This window comes from Pseudonaja textilis, chromosome 5 (assembly GCF_049901715.1).
Source record: "Pseudonaja textilis isolate UNSWEBS1 chromosome 5, rPseTex1.2, whole genome shotgun sequence".
Classification (NCBI taxonomy): domain Eukaryota; kingdom Metazoa; phylum Chordata; class Lepidosauria; order Squamata; family Elapidae; genus Pseudonaja; species Pseudonaja textilis.
The window spans coordinates 9,389,283-9,413,784 of record NC_141994.1 but is presented as its reverse complement, the minus strand read 5'-3'; the positions used below and the strand labels follow the sequence as shown (position 1 = coordinate 9,413,784).

Genomic DNA, 24,502 nt, shown 5'->3' with positions numbered 1-24,502 from the left:
TTTTTAGTAGGGTGTTCCACTGAATTACTTAATTAGCAATTATTTAATTTAGTAATGTTGCCTAATAGTTCTTAAATGAGAAATTGGGACATTTTCACAAATGTCTTTTCATTTTTGATGAAAAATCATTCAACAAAGTGAGTTTGAGCAATGTGGTGATATTTTACTTTTCAGCTTCTTCACATCCATTTTCTTACAGATTTTATCTTAGGTTTTAATTAGACTGGGTTCTTTCCTGAGATTCCAACCTTCTCTTTTAGCCCACCGGGCATGCTTCTTCCTTGTGTCTTTCTCTAAGCAATATGACTAACTTGGCTCCTTTGAACACAGAAATAGCTCATTTAATGAAAGCCATAGCATTAGCCATTCCATGAAATCAAAAGAATCTGCCCTGTTCTTCTTTATGAAGGCACCAGTAGAGATAAGGCACTGTGGTTAATGTTTTAAATAGATGCAAATGTGAACCTAAAATTAGAAAATACTTTGTCATGAGCTGAACAAGCCTTATTTATGTACTGAGTGTCAACTCATAAAACATTTCGCCTGTTTTATAGTTGCCAACAGAAAGTGGGGAGAAAGAAAGAAGTTTGAAAGAGTAGTGCAGCAGTTTGGAATCAAAAGTGCATTCCATTTATAACTTGCAGAGATTATAACTTGCAGAGATTATAACTGCTGCACAAATCTCTAATTGGAGAACATGATAGATAACTGTTGGCTGTGGAGGTGTTTTGTTGGAGAATATGAATTATGATGCACCAGAGGAGGTGGTGGTGGGGAAACCAGGGTCAAGGGTGACAGTGAATTATGTGTCTCAGAATCGGCCTCAACCAAGTCCTGCCAACATGTTTGCTCCTAATAAATTCATTGTAAGTTTTGAAGTTTGGCTCAAAGCTCATGATTTAGTTAGGGCAACTGCCAGAATCTACATACAAAACAGCTGCAGTTGATCTTGCTTAGCCTTAATTTAAACTCTTCTAACATAATATTGAAGTTGTGTATCTTTTTAGTAAATTGGCTATCTTTTTAGTAGATTTTTGTGTGCTCCTTTGTTTTGCTTTTCTGCTTTATATAATGTTCGTTTCTCTTTTTAACCTTAAAAATATTGACTGACTTGAACTTCCGGTTTGCCAGGCTTCGGCGACGGCAGGGATTCGCGACTCTGCACAATCCCTGCCGTGCTAGCCGTCTTGGTGCCTCCGATCCCAACAGATCTGGAGGATAAGGCTGCCCTGTTGGGGCAGCCAAAGATAGGAGGGATCCGGACAGGGGTTGAGGGATATCGCAGACCCCCTCCCCAGCCGGCAAAACCCCCTTTTCTCAAGGCAGTGGAGCGGCAGTCTTAATGGCCACCACGAAAAAGCCGGCAACTGGCTTAAGAATGTGCAGGAGGAAGAAGGAGGAAGTTACAAAGTGAAAGTTCTTCTTGGCTGAACCGGGACTTTAAGGACATATTCAATACCTTGAAAACTACTATTTTTTTTGGATGTTAAAATGTTCCCAATGGAGGCTTCATAAAGCGGCAAATGAAAGTGCTGAAAGGGAAAGTTACTCTCCCTCCCTTACGGAACTAACAAATGGACATGGAAAATCTGCTTCTTAACAGAAGGTAAAAATTTAAAGCTCTTTGTTACAAGTGGGAAGGGAGAGGCTTGGGAAAAAAAATATATTAAGACTTTGTTGGAGGAGATGCCTTGAAGATTAAGAGACTAGAAGCTAATTGCAAAAAGGATTTAAAATACAGATTGGGGTTTTTTTCCTAACTGACATTACCCCAGGAAGAGAAACCGCAAAAGGAAGAACTTTGTGCTTTGCTTGGACTGTTTGATGACTTTGGGACTTTGGGGAATTGTTTTAAGGTTGGAAATATTTTGGTTGGCTTAATAACAAGAAGAGGATAAAGAAAAAGAAGAAGAAAAAGTTTATAATAGCTCTATCTCTCGATGAACTAAGAAAACAATACGTAAAAATAAGGAAAGAAGGCAAGGACACTATGGGAGAAGCCCTTTGTTTTTTAGAAATGGCGCTTGCTATTTGTCAGCAAATTCAACAACAGCTGGAAGAAGCGGAGGAAGAAGAAGCCATTTTTAATGAACTAAAAAGTTTGATTAACAAAGAAAGGAGAAAGAGAGGAGGGAAAAGGAAGGACTTAAGACTTAAAAATATATCTATGAAAGAGAAAAATAAGATGCAAAATCAATATAATGCTAGAAAGCAAAAGGAAAGAAGAATACAACAGAGAGGGGAAGCCAAAAAGGCGGAGGTTAGGAGAGGAGTGGCTAACAAGGCTAGGTGGGTCAAGAAAGAAAGGGAAAAGGGGGAAAAAAGTCACAAAGGTATAAAACAAGATGGGAAAAAGAAAATTTTTTTTAGGGACAAAGGGTAATGTATGATTTAAAAAAAAAGGGATTCTGCAAAGTACACATGATAGTATCATAGTATTTGTATTAAAAATAGAAAATTAGAATTTTATAAGATTCAATAAAAGATTAAAATATTAAAGTATAATGTTAAAATGTTTAATAATGAATGATTTTAAGTTTTAATAAATATTAAAGGAAATGTTTAAAATATTAGTTTAATTATAGAGTTTAACGGGCTAATGTGCTGATGTTATTATAGATTTATTATTGTAGTATTTGTTTTTGAAATAGTAGAATGTACTAAGCAGAATCAGATTGGGATTTAGGTGCTATTTTAAATGTTAATTTAGGGGAATGATAGAAAGGCATCATACTCTGACCAGTTATTTCCGGAGAAATTATCTTTTTTTTATATTGAGAATGAGATAAATGTTTAAACGGAAAAGAATGGACAAAAGATATAAAAATATTGACTTAAAGCAAGATGAAATATATAAAATAGAATTGAAGAGGGAAAAGTGAGGAGGAGTTATATAGAAGATATAGAATGGTAAACAAGATAGGTAATGGTTTATAAGAAGAGCATGAATTTAATTGAAGTCCATACAAAAAGAGGTAATCTGAGGCCAAGCTACTTTCTAAAAGGAAGTTTTATGTTTTTGTGTTTTGTGTGTGTATGTTCAATTGAGAATTAATAAAATCTCGGAGGAATGTCAGATGAGAATAATTGTAAACAAGTCAGAGGGAAATATAAATATGATGATTTAATAGTAGATAAATATTGAAAAGAAATGTGATTGAATAAGAGTAAGGAGAAATAATGTGAAATTTGTTAAAGGGAATTTATGTGTCTATATGGAAATGGTGTAAATTAGAAGCATGCGATATAAAATAACGTTTTACCTGCCTTGTAAAGATTTATAATGGAAAGAGGTTTTATGTTTTTAATGTTTAATGATGTTTTGTTTTGTTTGTCTTTAAAATTAATACAATTTGTTTAAAAAAAAATATTGACTGACTTCAATTAAACTCACTCTGCTTTCAAAACCTTTAACTATCTGATTTTCCAAACTATCCTACATCAGTAATAAAGAATACATATACAGCCACACCTTGCAACAAGACATTTAAAGCAAACCCGCCCCCCATATATATGCAATAAAGAGATTCAAACTTACTGTACATTCTGAATGAAGTGAGCAGTATACATTTTAGGTTTTGTTTGGGTTCATCTAAAAACGGACACTAGTTCCTTAACCTGAGAACATACTCCTATGAGTCTGTATATAATGAGCACATTGACCCTGTAACTATTAAGGTATAACATAGCAAGTGAGATAGTATGTTTGTTTTTAAATTCACTTGCTTCACTATTGCCAAAGTCTAGGCTCTTCTTGTATATGGAGAAATGTCAGGGAAACAGAAAAATAGATATTCTAGCAATCTAACTATCCAATGTCTCCTTTGTTTCTTTAAAACATTCCTTTTCATGGTGAGGGGAAAATCAGTGAATGACAGAACCAATCCAGGTGAACATTTCTTGTCTCAATTGTTCATCAAACTGGAGCTAAGTGATGCACTTAGGTTCAGAAAGAGTGATATGCTTTCACAGAGTGAAACATTTTGAGGTGGGGGATCAGGGATGATATGTATATTCAACTGGTTTTTGCAACAGAATGGATTTGTGCTTCATATTAACTCTGCAGATTTTTGAATTAGGATTGCACTGTATTACATCAATAGTAGAAGTAATTCTTGCTTGGGACCAGCAACTCCATTGCTAAGTACAGTGGTTATTAAGTGCCAAAAGATAGAAAGAGGGAATTTTATTGAAATAATAGTAATAATTACAGCAATTATGATAACAACTTAATAAATTAGTAAGTGACACAGAAATCAGCAAATTAAGGTAGAAAACTTATTTGCATGAATCTCTCCCAAGGAAATTAAATTAGATCCTTGTAGAGAGCCAGGAAGGCAGCTTTGAAGTAAATATTCAGAAATGATTATATAAACAAAGTAAGCAGAGCATTATTTTTAAGTCATGAGAAGGGAGATAGTATTTCTTTCAAGGATGATTTCTCTCTGACTTTCTGTTATTATAGCTTACTTCAGTAATGGATAGTTCTGGTCTTCCAATGGATTGTGTTTCCTGATCTGGTCTATCTCAGTCTTATCATAAAATATTCAACAGAAGAAAAGATTGATATCTCCTCTCCAGGAAGATTATTAGCTGCCCAAGCATGGAAAATAGACATATTTCTACATATAAAATAAGCACATCGCCGTAATGTGAAGGGATTCTGCATCTAGGATAGACAATGGGATCGTGCACTGAGTATATACTGCCCCTATGGTGGCCCTAGGGCATAATATTTACATGCTTACCATAGACATCTTCAAAAGGTTATTGATATCACAAGCTACTCTGCAGTCTATGTGATTAGAAAAGCTACTTATGCTTGCATCTTAACTATCTTTAAACAATCAATAGATTTTTATTATGGTCACAGACCGCCCAAATGCATCTTAACTGTACATTGAACCACTTACTTGAACTGATATAATAGGAATGTTTTAAAAAATAGAATTGTCCTCTCTGAAATGACAATAAAATTTAGTAGAAGAAATAGAAAAAATATGCTATTTCTAATTTAAAATATATGATGGATCAAGTCAGTCTATGAAGAAACTAGGTAACTTTTGCTTTTTGTGTGCCTATTAATGGAAGACACAATAGCCACCAGAATCTAGCAAATAGTTCTTGCATATTGTGCTTTCCAGGTGGAAGGATTTATAGACATTATGGGTTTTCTCCATATCTCACACAAATGAAATACTTAAACTAAATATAGAAATCTAAACTGAAAGTTCTTTCCCCCCCCCTCACATCATTTTCCTTTCTTTTGCTGGCAGTTTAAATAAAACCATAGATCTTTTATTTTAGATACAAAATAGATACAACAAAGTTGGAATTTAAAGTAAAGATAGTTGTTTCTTTTTCCATTTTCCAAACAAAAATGCTTATTTGTTACTTCATGATACATTACTTATAAAGTGCATTAAGCTTAAGATGAGGTGTGGAAAAATGTTTTTAAAAATATTTATATTGTGTGACTTCCACTATAGGTATCCTTTAATATACTGTCCCTTCCATTTTTTTTTCTGTTTAGCAGTTTAGTATTTCATTTGTTGGCCAACAAGCCATGTTTGCTAATGTAGCATGAATGGTGTTATAACCTTGAGGTTTTTAATTGATTTATGAAGCACAAATCGGTTTTGTTGTTATTCACAAAGGATATGTATTTTTTCTTGGTATAAGAATTGAAAGCAATCTTTCTCTGTTGTAAAGCTAAATTATTTTTGCAGCTTCTGGATTAATAGACATAAGAACAACTAAAGAGTTCTAAACTTAGCTGCTTATATCTCATTTTTCTGTACATGATACAAATAATTGTTTACTTCATATGGCATATATTATATTCTCTGGAGAAGGGCCAAAGGTTCTGTGTAAAGTTGAGGCATTGGATGTATTTCAATATTATATTAATATTTCAGACATCTATAATTTGTATGGTTTTGTGATTTCTAAGCTTATGGCATTAAATACAACTTTAAATCCATTCCAACCAGAATTTACTGATAAATCTTTGCAAATATAACTTGCATATTGTTTTGTTTCAGAATAGATGGATTGGATATTCATCATGCATTTCTATAACTTTCACACAAATGAGATTCTTAAAATAAATATACAGATATGAATTTAAAATTCTTTTTTTTTTCCTTAGCAGTATTTCCCCATTTCTTTGGCTGGCAGGCAATATAAAATTGTGTGTGTTTATGTGTTTGTGTATAATACAAACACAGAAATACAGAGACACATATAACCACAGATGACTTAAACATCTCTCACTCTTAGCTCATAGGATGGTGATACGATAAAGGCAATCTCATAGGAACAGCAGAAAAATGTCAAAAAGACATACTTTTGCCATGGTTAGGTACACAACTTTAAGATGAGAAAGTATTTAATGTTAACAATTCATTTCTCTCTCCCTTTCTGTATTCATGTCTTTAAAAAATATACATTAAGTTGCCTTAAGGAAATATGTGATTTGCCAGTAGTACAAAGTTGAGGAGAAGCCCAGTGTAAATATTTTCTTACTTTAAAATTGAATTTAAGATATGAAATGAAAAGTTTTCCCAATCCAAAGAGTTGGATTAAGGTCAAGTGCTATCTATAAAGTTGTATAATTAGAATAGAATTCTTTATTGGACAAGTGTGATTGGTCACACAAGGACTTTGTCTCTGGTGTATAAGCTCTCAGTGTACATACAAGCAATAAGAGATAAATCATAATCACAGTCATCGTAAATATACATTCATCATAAATGATAAGATACAACATAGTGATAGTAATAAGATACTAAGCAATAAACATAAATCGTACTAGAATACTAAATAAACAATATAAATTATAAGATACATTAAGAGAGAACAAAGTTCCTCTACTCTGGAGGAATCAGTTAAGGAGCCTAAGTTAATAATCTTTTTTTACAAGAAACTGAAAACATATGAAATTTACTACTGTTTATACGTTCTTTAGAATATGCAGTTTATCTTCTATTTTTGTGAATCAGTTAAAGTTCCCTTTAAAGCAGTGGTCCCCAACCTTTCCAGCTTGGTGGGCGGTGGAGTTGGGGGACAGAGGGAATGATTCCATGCAAGTGGCAGGTGTGCACGCAAGCATGCGCAGTTCCATTTGTGCAAGTAGCTAGTACATGCACAAATGGAGCTTCATGCGTGAGTGTGAGTGCTCATCACATGAACAATTAGAGCTACACACTTGCGGATGTGTTTGCCTGTCACTTGCATGGCTTGGTTCCAAAGAACAAATTAAGGTTTCTGCACGAACTTTGCGTGTGAGCTCCACAAATGGATCTTCTAAATGCACTATGACCCAGTAGTGGGCTATGGTCTGAGAGTTTGGTACCCCTGCTCTGAAGAAAAGGAAAGCCATTTTTATCTTAAAATCAGTTTTGTATGGCAGCAAATTCTCTCATAGATAATGAACTCTTTAGGGAATACTTAATAAGTGTTATGTGTAATCACCTTGATATTCTTGATGAATTAATACATTTACATGGTCTAGATTTGCTCTACTATTGCCACATTTTGAGTTGAAATCCAGGACTGTTAGTATGACTTTTGATCAGTCACTGCTGCTAAGCATTTACATATTCTTTCCTGCTATATCTCCATCATAACCTAATGACCTGTGTTCATGTATGTTGTTTCTATGTGCCTGTATATCTCTGTGTCTATGAGACCCTAATCAGGGTCCATACATACATGCTGCCTCTCTATAGGTATACTTCTCATGTCTCTTGTCTGAGGTCTGTGTATGTTTGTGTGCATGTATGCCCAAGGCACACGCCCTATGGAAGAGAAGATGATCTTAGAAAGAAATAGTTGCTATTATTCTAACCCATTCTCTAATGCCTCTGCCCTAGGAATTCAGGGAGAGATTTTGGAGCAAACATTTTTCTCCATAGTTCCAAACATTTATAGCCCATTTTTGAACAAAGTTGATTTTATTTGTTTGTCTGCTCGAGTATTTTCTTCTTTAAAAAGAAATCCTAACTTTCTTACAGTGTAATGTAAACACTATATAATGTTACAATAGCTATCAGTTATGAGGAAGAAAAGCTTTTATGAACGCTGACCTGTGGAAAATAAATGATATGATTTATCTGTGTCTGGAAAGCAAGGTTCTATCACAGTTTGGGATCAACTTTCTCTGATGTTTACTTCACTTGATGAAATATAAGCTACTAAGTAGAATTCTCTTCTAAAGGAATGAGCACTCTTCGATATTGGTGTAACATAACCCTATCAATAAAGTCTTCCTGAAGTTTCATCTGCAGTGCCTTGAAAAGTTTTTATAAAATATGTGACTGCCAATCTTGAAGTAGATGAGGAAAATATTCCGATTTCAGAAAAGCTTTTGAGATGAATTCTCACAGGTTCAATTCTATTTCCTCCCTAAATCTAAGGGACAGACTTCTCAGTAGCGGAGTGCAAGGTCAACCACAGCGTTCAAACTTTAGATAAGTGTCCAGCTATTTTCCACAGGAAAGCAAATTTAAATAGAAGATTTTTTGTGGAGACCCAGGAAGTTAGAGAAAACATTAAAAGGCTGTATTTTACAAATGCAGCAAGTATATAGTCTTGAAACTTCATGAAAGATAAAGGCATTAAATGTTCTAAGCTATGGCAAAGAAGAGAGACGTAATTAAAGCTCTTAGCAAACTTTTCATAATAATGGTTTGTAAGAGTTCTTATATTCACAATTGGAAAAGTAGCTGTTCTACATTATGCTTTGTTTTGTTTTTACTGACAGAAAATTCTTCCACAGTCACTATGTGAGATGGCTGGAAATATAAATAAAGGAATAATGAAGAAATACACATTCATAATAATAAAATTTATATGAAGAGTTGTCAAATGCTTACCACATATATCAGAATTAAATTCTAATCAATCTGTCTATAAATAATTAGGGTACTGCTTGTTTTAATCACGGGGTACATATGTATTATTAATTTGTATCCCATATTTATCATTTTTATCCTACTCCTATTTTCCCTTCAAAAACAATCCTGTGAATTGGGTTTATATATATATGGATCTTTGGTTGTTCGGGTTTTCTCCCGCGTACATGAAGCAAACCGACACCCACTATGAATATGCAGCACAACCACGAACTCGAAGCCAAACAGCAAGATCACAGCTCACCAACTCAAATCCCCCAGCAACTAAGACTAACCTGAGCACAACCAAGCCCCCACCTGAACAGAACACGCCTCCAACCAATCAGAACACGGCCAACCCCCCAACCAATCAGAACACAGCCAAACCCCCTACCAATGAGAACACACCTCCACCCAATCAGAACACAGCCAAGCCCCCATCCAATCAAGTCCCACCCCCACTAGCAGTTAAAAGGAAGAAGCAGCTGCAATCTCACATCACTCTGAGAAGCAAGAGCCGAAGACAGAAGCCTGAAGATGATGAATGAGACTTCATCGAAACGTTGCCTAGATACTTGAATCTTACGCGGGAGAAAACCCGAACAACCAAAGATATATATATATATATATATATATATATATATATATATATATATATATATATATATATATATATATATATATATATATGTTTATGTATTCATATAACTTTTGCTCCACATGAAATTTTTTTAACCAGAGACTATACATGCTCGTCTCCCTTGTTCTTAGTAAAACTCAGTGATGAGACCATTAAAAAGCAGCTGTGCTTACTTATGGTTCAGAGAAAACTTCAAGGAGAGGATTTTGAGGGAGACCGAACCAGAGGTGGTGCATATTTGTTGGTTTTGAAGGGATTTGTCAATTGACATCTTTCTCAGGATCATGACTAACAGGTTTTCTTCCTTCCTTTATCCTTCCATCTATCCAACTATCTGTCCATCCATCCATCCATCCATCCATCCATCCATCCTCTTATTGTATTCTTTGGTTGGTGTAATAGTATTTAGTATTCCTGTACATTTCCTGATGCTATCTCATATTACATGACTATGTCATTTTCTATACCAACTTGCAGTAAAGCCTCTGATGTATTTTATTTATTTATAAAAATCTATAGGCCACCCATCTTACCTCAGGGTAACTAGTTATTGTTTCTGAATCCAAAAGAACCTATGACTGGAGACAAAGCAATGCATCCGTATATATTATATATCATGGATTTCACAGCTCCATTTCGAAGTACATACTGTGGATGAAGAGATTCTTTTGCATCTGATTTGCTTTAGCAAAACTTTTTAGGTTGCTTGTCATATAGTGTGCCAGTCAACAAATAAACTAATCATAAATATTGAGCAAAATCCTCCATAATCAGGAGGAAGTTCATGGTAATGAGACTTTCCATAGCTAAATGTCTAGCATTGCAGCTGTAGGAATTGCTGATAAAAATAATTCCTGTCTTCAAGATACATTTTTTCCTTTTCATATACATATCTTATATTTAATCCCAATTAAATTCAGGACTTCTCATAATAAGTCCATCTAAGTATTACGATGGACTAGTTTCAGTTATTTTATGGATTTACAACTGAATTGAAACTGCAGTCAGGCATACCAGGGTTGCTTCTGCAAGCTGGGTTTGTTGCATTTTTCTGAGTGTTATGGTCCTTAATCTCATTACAATGTAATGCTTTAATCTTTCAATAGGTTATATATATTTTTCAAATAATCAACATCCCAGTAGATATGATAGGCCTTGCTTCAGCAAAATATCAGTAAATGTTGATGAAACATAAACCTTCAGTGCTTTTAGTAAAAATCTTCAAGAGGAATCCAAGATGATTTAAAAAAATATCTTGTTTGTGAGTGTGGGTATGTACATGTGGGTGTACAGTAATATTTTTTTAAAATATGTAAAAAGATATAACTTGTTGCTGATTGTTTGTAAGTATTACAATTAGCAATTCTTCAAAAAAGTAGAGGTTTTTTTTGTAATCTATATAAAAGCGAAAAACCACTCACATATCATCACAAAATTTCCAGAACAGTAAAGCCTACAAACTTGAAATTTGGCACGTATGTTCCTCTTGGCTTCTGGATGCTCACTAAGAAAGCATTTTTCAAAATGATCATCACAGCATTAGTATTTAGTATATTATTATTAATATACTAAGGATGATGCTAAGGAGTTCTATTCCCCCTCCCCATCTGAAAAGAAATCTCTTCCAAATGCAAAACACAAGCAGAGGAGAGGAGTTTCGGTTTCAGTTTCACAGCACCAAGCAGCTTTAGTACAGAACAGTTGAGCTAAGCCATGCCCAGGCTCCTTGCTGTCTCCTTCTTCCTCACATAACAAATACTGCTTCAGTTTCCAAACAGCCCTCAACTGTCTCACACACTGACAGGACTAGGCAGATGAATATTGATGGATGCTGGTAAGCAGAGGCAGATTTCTTCCCCTTATTTTCCTCCCCAAAACCTAAGCCCAGCCACATAGTTTCGAGCTGGTCCTGTATATAATATGGGTTACAAAAGTTACAACATCATTCAGAAAAGTGTGTTATGACTGTTTTTCACACTAACAACCATTGCAGTATCCCCATGGTCACATGATCAGAATTTCAATGCTTGGCAACTGGTCCATAGTTGTGATGGTTGCAGTGCCCAGGGGGTCACATGATCCTTTTTGTGACCTTCTGACAAACAAAGTCAATGGGGATGCCAGGTTCACGTAACAACTGTGTTCCTAACTTAAGAACTACAGTGATTTCTTTAACAACAGTGGCAAGAGAAGTCTTAAAAAGGGGTAAAATTCACTTAACAAATGTTTCACTTCACAACAGAAATTTTGGGCTCAATTGTGGGTATAAGTTGAGGACTATCTTACAGTATGTAGTTTGAAAATATACTTAACCTGTTATATAAAAACTGCTATGGCTTGGGTGAAAAAGAAAACAAAAATACTATGCTAAACTTCCTCGGAGAAAAAAAAATAGAAATGTAGAAAGACCCCATCCGAAAACTGAAATAAAACAAAACAAAATAAACAATTAAACACAACTAAAGCTAAAGAAAAAACAGACCCATTCCAGACCTAATTTATATTTAATTCTGAATTAGTCTCCCTTTTATCAGTGAACATACTGCAGGAATATTGTATTGTCATTGTGGTGTCCTTCCATACAGCAGCTGGAGGGGAGAATTTATATTGTTTTATCTCACATTTATTATTTTATAAATAATTCAAGATAGCAAACATACCTAATAGTCCTTCCTCATCCTATTTTCCCTACAATAGCAACCTTGTGATTGGTTGCTATTGTTCGATAGGGTTGCTGAGAGAAAATGACTGGCCCAAAGTCACTTAGCCACCTTTTATGCCTAAAACAAGATTAGAACTCATGGTTTCTAGCTGGGTATCTTAATCATTAGACCAAATCGGCTTGCTTATGTTTTATATCTATTAGTTTGGGTAAAGCTGCCCAAAGGGAGGAAGAGGAGAAGAAAAAGGGGAAGGAGAAACAATTCTGTACTATATCAAAATATATTTATTAAGGGGTTGTATGTAGGTGAGAAAGTGGGGGGGTGGGCAGGAGAGAATGGAAAAGAAAGGCATAATATTGTATAAAGTACTAGCTTTATTTTTCAAATAATTCTATGTATCATCTTAAAACCAGGTGACCAAATGATAATATTTACTTTTCTGGATGAAAACATGGGCCATCAAGAGCAACGTTTGCTCTTATTTAAAATGGCAGGACACATCAGAAATTCTATGGCTAGGGTTAAAAGTAAGATGTTAAAAAAAGCTATTTCTGCATTGTTGCCAAGAAACCTGGATGGATGTGTCCCGATAGAGCTAAGACAGAGTGGAAAGAGTTAAATTCTTTGCTTAGAATTTAAGAATCAGAATCATGAGCAGTATTTTGCAAAGTGGACTTCACTTGGAGGAATTGTATCTGAGTTGTTATATTCTGAACAGTTTAGAGCAATGCTGTCAAACTCCCGGCCCACGGGCTGGATGTGTCACACACTGGCCACACTCATCCTGGTTTAACAAAGTGGGGAAAAGTTCCGATATGTCACATATTGCTGCCATGATGGCATGAGTTTGATGCCCTGGTTTAGAGGCTTTAGCTGGGATTCTTGATAAAGTAAAGTAGGAATGTGCAAAGTTTAAGATTTGAAGGCAAAATACTTTTTGGGGGGAGACTTCAGGTAACAAATGTAGCTTGTACCTATTTACATTCTCTACAATAAATCATCCCTTTACCCGACAAACCATTCTGTTATTTTAAAAAAAACCATTGGCTGATGTATTTGCAAATATGTTGTATATTCATGTTCCTGTATGTGTCAAAGCAATATTTTCACAACCTCTAGTTGTGAAGTTCTGCACAACATTATTACATGATGTTCTATCTAGAGCTAATCTGTTTGGAGGCCTGACATTTATTTAGAACTTCAAATTAAAACGCAAACGTGGGAAGAAAATTAAATACACTGAAAATCCTTGGTAGAGATAGGCAGCTGGGTTGTAAATAAAGCAGTCCTCTGGGGAATAAATAAATAATAAATTTTATTTTTACTCTTATTTTTTCATGTAAGATGGGAGGTTATACAAATATGATATATGAACAAAAGCACCTATTTTGCAAGATTGCAAGACATGGTTTCAAACAATGCAAAATGTTTATAGTGTTGTGCAAGCATTTTTGTTTTTGCGACTATCCTGTGTTAAACGCAGGAGAAAAAGGGTACAGGAGAAAGGCAGAAGGACAGGAAAGAGCCTGAGAAGTAAGAAGCTTTTTTTTCAATTTTATGTGATTAATTTATTAAACTCTCTGTATCTGAAACAGACGTAGGAGAATTTACCTATCTCTAGCCAGTATTGACTGTTTAGCAATGGGTAGAATTCTGGCATTCTTTTTGGTACAAATTTATTGAAATCACTACAAAGAAATAATGCTACTACAACAACAATAATAGAAAAATCAGAAAAGACCTGTAAATAAAAGTAGAATAAGTGTGGTAAAAGAAAGCAAAGGTAGTACCAATGGTGATAGGTGACTTGGATATAATTCCAGAACATCTGGAACATGACTTGAACACCATCAGAATTTATAAAATCACCATCAGTCAATTGCAAAAGGCAGCTTTAATTCGGACAGCTTACATTTTGCGAAATACCTTTAATACCATCAAACAACAACATCCTCCTATGGCAGGTTTCGCTAGGAAGAACTCTATAGATCAGGGCTGTCAAACTTGCATCACGTGCTCGTCATGCCCACGCCCAGTTTAGCAAAGAGGGAAAATGTTATGACATGCGATGCTGGTGTCATGTGATGATGCTGTGACAACACAAGTTTGACACCATTGCTATAGATGAATAAAAATGACAAATCCATACTAAACATCTGACTATGCAACCAACCATAGAAAACATATCCACATGCACACCACTTCATCACAGAAGTATTTCAACACACCATACTTGAAGAAGGCCTAATGTGAAATTTTGGCATGAAAATTGCCCTCTGAAATTGTTAAAGGTTAGTGTAGAAATAGATGTTTCACTTGATGATTTATTTCATTTTAATCTATTTGTTTATTTATATCTCACCTGCGTTATTTTTTTTTACAAGTAACTAAAGGCAGGAAATATATCCAACACACCTCCCTTTTCCTATTTTCCCCAGACCTTATTTTCTGTAAAGCGAGTCATTTTCATAGGGCAACCATGCAGTATTGTCTTTTAAAAATATTTTCCTTTTTAATTCTCATGTTTTCAATTTTATTTTATTCTTTAAAAGGTGCAAGGGAAATAACAAATAGCATCAGAGGAAAAAAATGCAAAATAAAGATGCTTTATATTATATTTTAAAAATCATTATACATCATTAAAACTAATAATTATATAATTAACTAACTTGAAATAATATTGTTAATTCTTTCCATTATGTAGACAGCCATTTTATCAGCAGAAAGCCGACACTGAGAATCCAGGATTGCGCTTGTCAGATGACTTTATTTGAATTTATTTGAAGATCCTTGAACATAATTTTCACCATAGTAATATTCCTTAATTATTTATAAAGATGTTTTACAGTATATACTTATAGTCATCCAAAATATATCCATTTTTAGTAATAACTCTGGACTTTTAGATGCTGATAATGCACTCTGGACTGAATTATAAAACCAGGAAATGTTTTAATTAACTATATTTCCATTTCATAATTCCACAGATTGCAAGTTCTTACTGTAACAAATTATTAGAAAAGGTGGAATGTAAAGTATTTCTTTCTTTTTTGTTCATTATATAGCAAACAAACAAATCCTATTTTCAAACTCTTATCCTAGAATGCGAGTTTTATCTGTGAATAAGATTGAAATTTTATTTTCATAGCAGTTTCTTCCAGTTGATATTTTTGTCTTTAACATAGGAAATATAGTAAAGCTATGGCTAAGTAGAACCAAGTAGAAACCAAGTAGAAACCAAAAGTAGAACCAAGCCTCAACCATGAGGTTAGAGCATTTACATAATAGCTTACATAATATAACCATAATGTTTTTATTAATTTATAAGTGTATTCCATATAGAACTAAATTAAAGGACAGTGATAAAAAAAGAAAATTGGAAATGTTGAAACTCCCATCACTTTATGATAGCCATAAATTACATAAAGAAATTGTAGGATTTGTCCACAATTAACTTTTAATATTGTATCAGTTTGCTTGAAACCAATTTATACCAAGAATACCTCTAGTATCTCAATCTTGAAAAGATACTTATTTTTTATATTATTCCTTGAGCTTAAACTCATTGCAATTGTCAATATGTATTTATGTTAATTTTAATCTGAGATTTTTTTAAGAGATGCTTTAACTACAATTTTTTAAGTAATTACAGACCAATTGAACCCTGATTATTACAAATTGCCATATAAATGTTGTTATACTATTATAATTTAGTGATTATATCATTAAATTTTGACTTAGAAATTACAAATAAGACGCAGTCTATAACTGGGTTATGATTTCAGCTTCAAGCCAATTTTATTCTGAAGACATTCATATGAAAATTTTATTCAAAGGTACTTGAAGTCAGTTGTTTGAAGATTTTACCACAGTCCTGTCATACTTGGCAATATTACATATAATAAAGGATATCTTATCTGAGACAGGCAAATTAACAGAATAACAGAATACAAAATTGGAAAAGACCTTAATTAAGATACTATACGACAAGGGAAAAATAAGCTTCTTAGCTGTCATTGTATAAAAAAATTGTATAAATAATAATGGAACAAAGCAAGGATCTATTCAACCCAGGGACCAAATCCATCAAGCTATAAAGTTTTATTAAACTTTCTATATAAAACTGCTAAATTTAAGATGTCAAACCTGGCTCTAAAGAAAAATATTTGTTCAGCAGGCTTTAAATTTAAGGTTGTCCTTTCTTGCTTCTTTCTTGCTAGAAGAAAAAAAAAGGAAAAAAAACTATAAAAAATTAACCTGCCAAGATAGTTTAAGTCTCTTATCATTTCAGAGACATCGATGTAACCATTCACTTATGCATATGTCTTATTGTTACCAGATCAAATTCAGTCAGCTGCTGGGCATCAGAAAAGATTTAAAAATAGTTCTATGATAACCAGAATTCTACAGTTCAGATCTGTAAACAGTCCTGATCACATCCATGTTGTGTATAGTGCACATATATAGCTGCTATATGTAAACAAGATGTGGCTTGTTTTTTGAGTTAGTTTTTGACTCCTGTTGACTACTTGGGCTTGCCCCTGCAGTTTTCTTGGTAAAATTTGAGAAGAGTTTCGCCACTGCCTTCTGAGTGATTGTTAGAGGAGGCTCTGGGTGAAGCCTGTTTCAGTGATCCAAAAACAGAATTATAGAAATTGCATATTAATAAAAATGGCTTCTACTAATGTAAACTAGCTGACTATGTGTTGAAGGTGAGACTAGAATTCACAATCTTCCAGCATCTAGCCGTAACCACTACACAAATCTGGATCTCTTCCACTAAAAATCTGGCCAATAAAACTTTGAAAATTAAATCCCTTTTTAAGTGCTTTATTGATAACCTGAGTATTACCTTATGATTTTGGATATTAATATGTTCACTCAATGGTGGTTTTTTTTGTTGCTTTTTACAATAAACAATTATAGGTCCCCTAGTTAACTATCATCAAGATAGAAAAGTAGTGTAATTATTTGTTATCCACAATTTCTAATCGATAAATGATTTCTTCCTTGAATTTATTTTCCTTAACATTGTACTTTTGTCTTGTGCTATATTCATATTTCTGTATGGTATTTTATGTTTCAGTGTTTTAACAGTTCTAAACCACTCACATCCATTGGGAGTCAAGTGGTATATAAATTTAATTATACATATATACATAATTTAGCTTTGCATATATCCATCTTTGCATTTCAGTAATAAATTAGAAGCTATGTGCTCTAGATATGTTATGAAATGAAATTATGTGATAATGAGACAGTAAAATTGCTTTGGCAATTTTATAACAACTGAAGTGGCAGGTTCCCTTGAGTTCTTTTATTCTGAGATTTTACATAATTTAAAGTTAAGAATGCTATTTAAAGGAAAGTGGAAAGACACAATGTTTCTACAAAGTAACCTTTCTTTGATTAAGCAGGACAGTAACAATGCAATCAGCTTATAAAATGAAAAATAATTTTTGATAGTAGCATCTACATCTCCCTAATGAAGTCAGAACAATTGTCAAGAAAGTGACAGTCGCCTAGAGGGTGGAGGGTGGGGTGAGAATCACAAGGCATTTTGTCATCTGACTGAATGATTACATTCCCTGGGTTACAGTTAATTTTTATGTCAATTTGATTATTCAGTCTATCAGTACATTGTAGTCTCCAGCTAATTGAGAGACTTACAGTATGGTAGGTTTTATGTCATCTATCCTTCTACCAACAAAACAAAACAAAACAAAACAAAACCCCAAACCCTGGAAAGCTGTGGAATGACTGCCATGAGGCTCTTACTGTAGTACTTCTGAACTTGCTGCTTAAACATTTCTCCTTATTTTGCCTAATTTTATGTTTGAGTTTATTTGGCTGACCTTTCTAATCAAACTCCCTCCTTCCTTTCATTACCCCTTAGTTATGGATAAAGGTAGGTGGTATTCCTACTCCACAATCTTTGCCTTTGTTTTTTGTTTTTTAACTTAACTTTAAACGTTTAGAACTTTTTAATGTTTCAACTAATCTTTAGGGGTAAGATGATCTCAAATGGTCAAATCACTGAGCTTCCATTTATACAACAGATTTTGGAGCTGAATGTTTTATGACTCTTAAGCTAATTAAGACTAGTTCTATGTGTCGGGAGAAAGTGATAAATAAGAGAATAATAACTAAAAAAAATGGGATGGGGGAATCTTGGGCTAAGGTGATAGATTGCTCCTTTAATGACTGAGGACATTAGGCACAGTTTTATTGTCCATGGGTCTTTTATGGATAGTTTAGTGACTACCTCATTCACCATTATGATGTTGATGAAAAGATAACTTTGCGACCAATTCTCATATTTATGATTTTCACCTCTGTAAAGCAAAGGAAAGCTGAAGTGGAATAGTCACAATTTCACTTAGCAATCACTTTGTTTAATGAGAAAATCTCTGTTCCTAGTTATGATTGTTAGAAGACTTCCAAGGTCTCTTACAACTCTGAAATTCTGTATTCTCTTATTTTCAATTGGTTTACACTTGTTTCTTCTTTCTTTCTTTCTTTCTTTCTTTCTTTCTTTCTTTCTTTCTTTCTTTCTTTCTTTCTTTCTTTCTTTCTTCTCTCTCTCTCTCTCTCTCTCTCTTTTCTTTCTCTGTCTCTCTTTCTGCCAAACCTAATTTTGAAACAAAGTTTTCTCAACAACAAACCCAATGCCCATAGAATTGTCATCATTTTTAATTTTTCTCCTCTTCAGAACAGGCTACAGTTCTCCTGATTTGATGGAAGATTCTGTTACAGTCAATAGCTGTAAATAACATTTTAGAGTGGAATTCTTTGAAGTATTTTTTTCTGATTGTTTGAATAGCTGAAGAACAATAATTTTGTATTGTAGATTTTACATTGTTTGAAATGCTACTCTGTTTCTGGGATTGCACATTGATAATGACTTTATTTATCACTGAACTGGATAGAGCAGAGCATTCAGTTCTATCGCCAACACACAATCTCAAATTAGAATCCTTTCATTCGGCTTAATTGTTGATAATGTTTGCTTTGGCATTCTTTTTACAAACACTCTCTCTTTTCATTTCAATTTATTTTATCTCTTTCACTTGAATACATAATTTTGTTCTCCATTTTTAAATATACTTTCTGGAGTTTTGAGAACTGTATGTTGATATAGATGTTTTTCCCTTTTTATCTTACCCACCTGTGTTTTTTGTTTTTTTTTTGCATCTATCTTGTGGCTCCATTTAACTGCTAATTAAAAAGGAAAACAATAGTAAAACCAAAAACAAAAAAACACTTTCCCATCCATAACCTACCTTGGCACTCAACGTTGATTATACAAATTAGTAATAATGACAGGTGAGGCATCTACCTTATCATACTCTCAATATGGCTTCATTTGCTCTATTTTTATTTTATATTCTGGTTGAAATACATTCCTCTTTTATGAGGAATTGCTTGCTTACAAAGCTGAAAGGCTTGATCATGTGTAAGTTTTTTATTCTCAGAGTAAGAGCATTGTACAAATATAATTGCATTTTTAAGTGCATTTGGAAATGTAGGGATATATTGGCGCTATTTCTTTTGATATAAATGGACATCATTGTATCTTTTTAGAACCATGTGGGTAAGTGGCTAATTGGAGATGTGGTGCTTAGAGTAGAAACAATCACATGTATTATGTAGGTATGTTATTAATTTTGTTCAGGAAACTCTGCTTTTCAGCTGCTTTACATAGAGATATGAATCTACTAGTAATTTAGAAATCAACAGGAAAAAATGATAATGGATATTGCATATTTTTATGATTGCGGGAAAAATGATTCTACCAAGCCTGGAAGAGAATGTACTTTCTATTAGTAATATAATAGTCTAAAGAATTGACATCTTTTTCTATATTAGAATGAGCATTTTGCCACCAGGAGTTCTAGCTGCACTTAGATTGCATGTATTAATTCATTTGTATTTCCTTTTTTTCACTATTGCTAAATAAACAATTAAAATTAGTTATGAATTGGATATCTTAGCTATATACATTTTTTTTCCAGATTTTTCTCACGATAACTGCCCACTGATGAAATTTCATTCAGTAATGGTCAAGATTCATCTACTTCCTTTATTCCTTGCAAATTTGTTTTTCAACATAATTTGGAGAACTCCCTCCCTGGTTCATGCGTGCCCACAGAACCAATAGTAAAAAAGTTTGAATCCCACCACTGCCCTGGAGCAAAGGATTCGAACCAGCATTTGGGAAATTCCAGGCTTCTGGGTGGAAATCTACGAATATAATGTTGGATGTAATCCACAGTCTGTACCAATTCTCTTTCTCTTCCAACCATTTCTTTAAAATGATTTATGTAGGCTATAAATATAAGAGAAGTTGTGTGTAAAACAGAATCACACAAACAATCCAGAGATCAATGCATTCTACTTCAAGAAGTGATTATTTTAATTGTAATCCTTATTTATATGAATGCTAGATTCAGGATCTGATACAATCTAGTCAGAGGTGGTATTCAGCAGGTTCTGACCAGTTCTGGAGAACCGTTAGCAGAAATTTTGAGTAGTTCAAAGAACCAGCAAATACCACCTCTGACTGGCCCATTTATTCTCTGTCTCCTGAGTCCCAGCTCAGCTGAATAGCTGGGTCTTATTTTGCAGCCCTGCATAGGAAAATGGAGCTGGAAAGCAGGTTAGTGGGGTGGGGACGGAATAGGATTTTTCAGTAACCTTCCCCTGCCACAAGCAATGCCATGCCCACCAAGCCATGCCTACAGAACCCGGTAGTAAATTTTTTGAATCCCACCACTGAATCTAATATATAGTTTAATATAACACTCCTTATATAATCACAATGAAATTTGCAAGAAAGAAGTACAAATGCACAAATTGACTAATTAGAATTGAGCAGAAAGCTGACAGACTTTTGAATGTGTGAGGAAGAAACATAAAACAAAGCACTGGAATATCTGGAGCAACATTTATTTTCCAATAAATCAGAGAAGTGACTAAGAGCATTTCATTGCAGTTCCAGCATTCTCTTTATTATATAATCTCTTATTATTCCTATTCCCCTGTGTCCATAAAAAAAGGTGAAATGATTTAATGCCTAGACTACAGTGAATCCTTCACTATAGACATATCCAATAGCAATAGAATCAACCAGCCTAATTGAAGATACCTGTTGCTCAACCTGGACACAAATTGAACTGTACATGTTGACAATATATTCTCTGACAAAATGGCCCCTTATTCACCAGTACCAGATGTTATGAAATGGCTGATTGACTGAACAATCAATACATTTTAAAACAGTACAAAACAGTTAGATTGCATCCATCATTTAGTACTCATTGGTCAATATTTGACCCTGATATTTGATTCCAGGCACATTTGTAATGATAAATGGGCCATTTCGCAGTGTGATTGCTTGAATATATTTTTTTCAGAAGAATAACATATTTTTCAGGATTCTTTTGCTTTTTCTCCTTTAGTGGCCAAAGCAATGTAATTCTATTGCACCAATAAATTAAGATTATTATGTAAGAATTTTCTTATCTTTCATAGGGAGTGCTGGAACACCTGTAATTTTCAATGAAAATGGAGATGCACCTGGCCGTTATGATATCTTCCAGTATCAAATAATCAATAGAAGTGCAGAATATAAAATAATTGGCCACTGGACGAATCAACTTCATCTAAATGTAAGTTTGTACATTTGTTTAGTGATGTTATTTCATAAATATATCTTAACGTAAAGAATAGCAATGATTTTTTTTAAAAAAAGTGTATTTGTTTCTTGGGGCATCTACATTTATTGAAAATGATTTTCAGTATTAACTGATTTATTGATTTAGTACTTAGAATGAGTCACTCAACTCAGAAGATACATTTGATGAAGAGGAGAATCTAGAAGCCCGTTCCAGATAATAATAATACATTTTCTTGGAAGACTGTTGGAATTCTGAAGTTTACTGGCATGCTGTAACATGTTTCAAACATTCACTATAGGTAGAACAGCCTTCCTGAAAGTAACACCTCTATGACAGAGGTGGTATTCAGCAGGTTCTCACCAGTTCTGGAGAACCGGTAATGGAAATTTTGAGTAGTTCAGAGAACCAGCCATTTCCACCTCTGACTAGAGATTTTACAGTATCCTTTCCCTGCCATGCCCACCAAGCCACACCCACAGAACCGGCAGTAAAAATATTTGAATCCCACCACTGCTCTATGACTACTAATTCTAATTGCATTCTTAATTCATTCAGACCAATGTTGGACCAGCTCATTAATTGCCATAAAAGGATTACACATAGATGAATGTGTTCTTCTATTGGTCAATATTCCATTGCAAATGCTCCATGACAAACCAGCTGATGTTTTAATACAAATAATAAATTAGGAAATATCATTTAAACAGAACAATGGTTTACAAATGATTATTCTTCTGAGGCTACTTTATCATAATTATTACTGTGCTACCAACAGTAATACATAAAATAGGTTCCTATATCCAATCACTAGACCACATTTGCTTTTAATTTTCTACTGGCAAGAGGCTATCCAGTTATTACTTTAATTTAAGCAAAAAAAAATGCAGTATTTGGCTAAGAAGTTTCTCATTCTGCCTAAAGTGTAAAAATAAAAATATAAATCTTTGATGCAGAAAAATGTAGATACATGATACTTCTGAAGCCCTGTACAATTTTTGGTTACATTATCAACATGAAGGCATGGCAGATGAAATGCCTTCAAATTTTTCAAAAATAGTAATGTTATAGTTCCTAGTCAATTACTATTCCTATCAATAGTAATTTTAAGAACAATTATATATGAATTATGTGGAACTTTGGAAAATGTGTATATTGGGAGGGATGGACTAATAATATTTTTAAAAGATTAAGGGAAAAATTTATGGCCCTCATAATGCTATAGAAGAGCTGCCCTGGCATCTTCCTTTATTTGGATGATTCTTTCTTATATTGTAAGTTGAACTTTAATTGTAATAAACCTAAGCTATTATGGAGAAATTTTATCATCTTGACTTTTTCCTTTTAATATTATTTTAAATGTTATTAGCCTCTTTCCCCCAACACTGGGATTGTTTTCAAAGTTCCATATAATTCACAGATATTCTAATATTTGTTCTTGGAATTATTATTGATAGCAAATATATTTAATTAATTGCTTACCACTTCTAAAGTTGCTGCTTTTCCAATTATAATATATTCAAATCAGAAAAGTTTTAGGAATAATAGAATGGAATTCCGCCCCAGTATTTCCCAAAAACTTGTGTTCAATTGACATATTTTATTCTTTCTAATCAATTTTAGTTACCAGGACTTTTGACATACTTGAGATAATATATCACAAGTAATTGTCCATATCTTTTAAATGTGTGCTAAATATGGCATAATCTAATTAAGTCAGTGGCATTTTCATCCTGTTTAAAATTATTCTAGGAATGTTGTAGGCAAGTTGTACTAAGTAAGTGGGATTTATTCCAAATAAGTGTATACAGAATTGGAACCTTGAGATATGAAAATTTAAGTTAATGCTAATTTTGTTCGCCTACTTTGAAGAAATGTTTTCATCCACTTGAAAGGATGCATTTTTTGCCAAGAAATAAAATAATTTCTTTTAAAAATTGCAATGTTGGGGAGAACTTGTGCATGCATTGTACATCAATTCTCTTTTATATTTTATATTAGATTACTGTTAAATTTATATTGAGCTTCTTACCCCTTACATTAAAAATGTGTTCACCTTATCAAGAAAAATGTTAGAATTTAAATCAACAGCAGTCAGATTATCATATATTGACATAGAATAATTCTAAGATCTGTAGTTAAAAAAAATCCCTGTGTATAAAGAAAAATCAGTCTTCATATCTCATCTTCTTTTCTTATGGGATTATTCAAACAGATAAACATCATTAGCTAGTATCATACATAATTTTAAAATCAATTCTTAATACAAGAACTCATTACAGACTTTTAAAAGTGAATATTGTTTTGATGCTTATTATACCAATTGAACCTACGTATTTAATAATAATTTAATAATTTAATAATAATTCTAATAGTGGCATTTCTGGATATTATTTGTCATTTGTCAGTATCAGGAGACCCACTGAGGATTCTCTTTCCCTGGAATCATTAAGATAGCTGCATGACATTTTACCAGTTTCTCTCAAGTTTCGATTGCTTTATATTTAAAACGCTATTCAACTTTCTTTCTGGAAATTATGTTGTATATTTATTCTAATCTTATTCTAATCAATTAATGGTAATAAAGCTGATTAAACTGTTATGATGATGAAATGGAATAATTTC

At 33.4% G+C, this 24,502-nt stretch overlaps 1 protein-coding gene across 4 annotated transcripts in view; it reads left to right on the top strand.

Moving 5' to 3' along the window:
- GRM8 (glutamate metabotropic receptor 8) overlaps positions 1-24,502 on the top strand; it is a 512,156-nt gene that overhangs the window by 390,369 nt on the left and 97,285 nt on the right. For all 4 annotated transcript variants that reach the window (XM_087934107.1, XM_087934106.1, XM_087934104.1 and 1 more), the window contains one exon: positions 21,735-21,871. In XM_087934107.1, coding sequence (XP_087790233.1) covers positions 21,735-21,871 — 137 coding nt within the window. The remainder of the gene's footprint in view (positions 1-21,734; positions 21,872-24,502) is intronic.